General features: G+C 39.1%; 1 protein-coding gene across 1 annotated transcript; it reads right to left on the reverse strand. All coding sequences in view use genetic code 11, as the record gives it.

Moving 5' to 3' along the window:
• Window positions 1-222: 222 nt before the first annotated feature.
• On the reverse strand, window positions 223-1,785 carry EGR_10739 (hypothetical protein; the record flags this gene model as incomplete). Its single annotated transcript, XM_024499988.1, has 2 exons — window positions 223-300; window positions 1,687-1,785. The coding sequence occupies 2 exons, from the start codon at window positions 1,783-1,785 to the stop codon at window positions 223-225; spliced, it is 177 nt and encodes a 58-aa protein (XP_024345592.1).
• Window positions 1,786-2,017: the final 232 nt, after the last annotated feature.

The raw sequence follows: 2,017 nt of genomic DNA on the forward strand, positions 1-2,017 counted from the left end.
AATTTGCTCGTAAAAGATCCTTGAACAAGGTGGAATTCGCTACCAATAATTGCGAAGACAACATTGAATGACTGTGGCAAATTTATTGTTAGTGGCATTTACTATGTTATCACTGAGAAAACAAATAAACAAACAAATAAAAACAAATAAACAGGTAAAAAAGGAAACGATGCAATTCTCTAGTTCCAAATCCTGTTCACCATTTGTCATCAAGGCTCCACTCTATACGGTCTTCTCCATACAAAGGAGGCACTGCCTTGCAAAAGTAACGCAGAACACTGCCAGAGAGGACGTAATGCACTAGTGGAGTAAAAAACACAGCTGTGCACATTTCTCTTTCTCTACGTCCAAGCTATTGTCGCCATAATGTACAAAAGACGTGTAGTACACATACACCAAAGGAAAATAGCATAATTTCTAGAGCCTTTTATTTCAGCAATGAATAAAAGAGACGAAACCGCACATGGTTGCTTCTACCTCCCACAGAGCACTTGTCGACAAGGCTTTACCCGACGCCAATTAATCCAAAATTGGAAAGCAGTGCAGTAAGGAAGGATTGCAGAAAGAAGCGGCAAAGCTTAGAGAGCGTAAATGCTTTGGAAATATAAAGGCAAAAAAGTAAAAGCAATGGCAATTGGATAATTATGATGACTGTCTTCCAGCTCTTGAATTTACTTATACTAGTGAGTACCTCTGAATTCGAAGGGCTTTAAACCCAACCCTTCCACTCACCGATATCAGAGATGGTAATACTTCATTCAAAAAGTGCCAACTTGGCTCACAAACTTCGTTCACTTCGATCAACAAGGAAATGGGTATTTCTCTCCACAAGTCCGCTTGGTCTTATATACTTCTTTGGCTTTCGAGTAGAAGTTAAGTAGTGTACAAAATTATAATGCACCAACAAAAAGATATAGTGGGTAAAAGCTTAACCGGCGCTGAATATCCCACAGCTAAAATGAAATCCATATATTAATATAGCATTTCTCTTGCAACAATAATAACAGCGATGTAACGATAATATGAAATGCGTCAAAGTTCTAGCTCGTTTCGTTCAGCATGGGCAATCAATTACTACCTAACACTGACTAATCCGTATACCATCTTAACTGCAGTAGGACACACTTGGCAGACCTGCCAACAAACTGCTCTCCTCGTCAAAAATTGTCAAATTAAAGTTCAACGTTGTAAAGTATATTCATTTGGTAACTTAAATTGCATGCACATGGAATCCCATTACAATGTGCTTTAAACGCATCCCTATCTGCTTCCAATGGCTAGTATAGCTCTGTGGTGTATTTCTGCAATTTTTATTCTAGTAACGGTGACCGCTTACTAAAGATAAATCTAACCACAATACCTTTTTTTTAGTTTCTGTTTTTCTACATAACGCTCCTCACGATCTGTAGTAAAGCTATGGTGATATCTTGTGATCCCTTTCCATCAACGTTATACATTTTTTGCTGCTCGGGTATCCTTTTGCGGTGGAAATATCTGTAAAAGTAAGCACGAATACAAAAAGTGATTGTGAGACTAGTATAAATTATTGTAAATGGAAAAAGGCTCTCTTGATATCTCTAGTTGGAGTCAAGTATGCTCTAGCTGGCTGAATCGTTATGGGGGCAGCAGACTGCCAAAGACGGCGATTCATAAATCTTCTGAACCCTCAGGAATTAGAAAACATACCTCCACGCCGTGAGTAGATAAGTCCTTAAGTGCAAGAGTTGCCAAATCAAATATAGCCACCTTTGAAGTCGTGGTAACAGCACACCTTGCATCAATCATGTCAACGTGGACGCCTTTCTCAAAATCCTACTGCACCGCAATCACAGACACTCCTGTCAGATTCGCTTGACATGAAGAATGAAACGGTGTTAGGGGCTGTTTTAACTTTCAGACAACAACAAAAGGCGGTTTTACAGAACCGCATTAAGTTTGATCGACCTGCAATGGGTTCGTTTTATTCCACTCACTTTGACTTTTTAAACACCTTTAGCGGTTTTAAAGTCATGAAAGG

The sequence above is a fragment of the Echinococcus granulosus genome (assembly GCF_000524195.1).
Source record: "Echinococcus granulosus chromosome Unknown EG_S00261, whole genome shotgun sequence".
NCBI lineage: Eukaryota > Metazoa > Platyhelminthes > Cestoda > Cyclophyllidea > Taeniidae > Echinococcus > Echinococcus granulosus.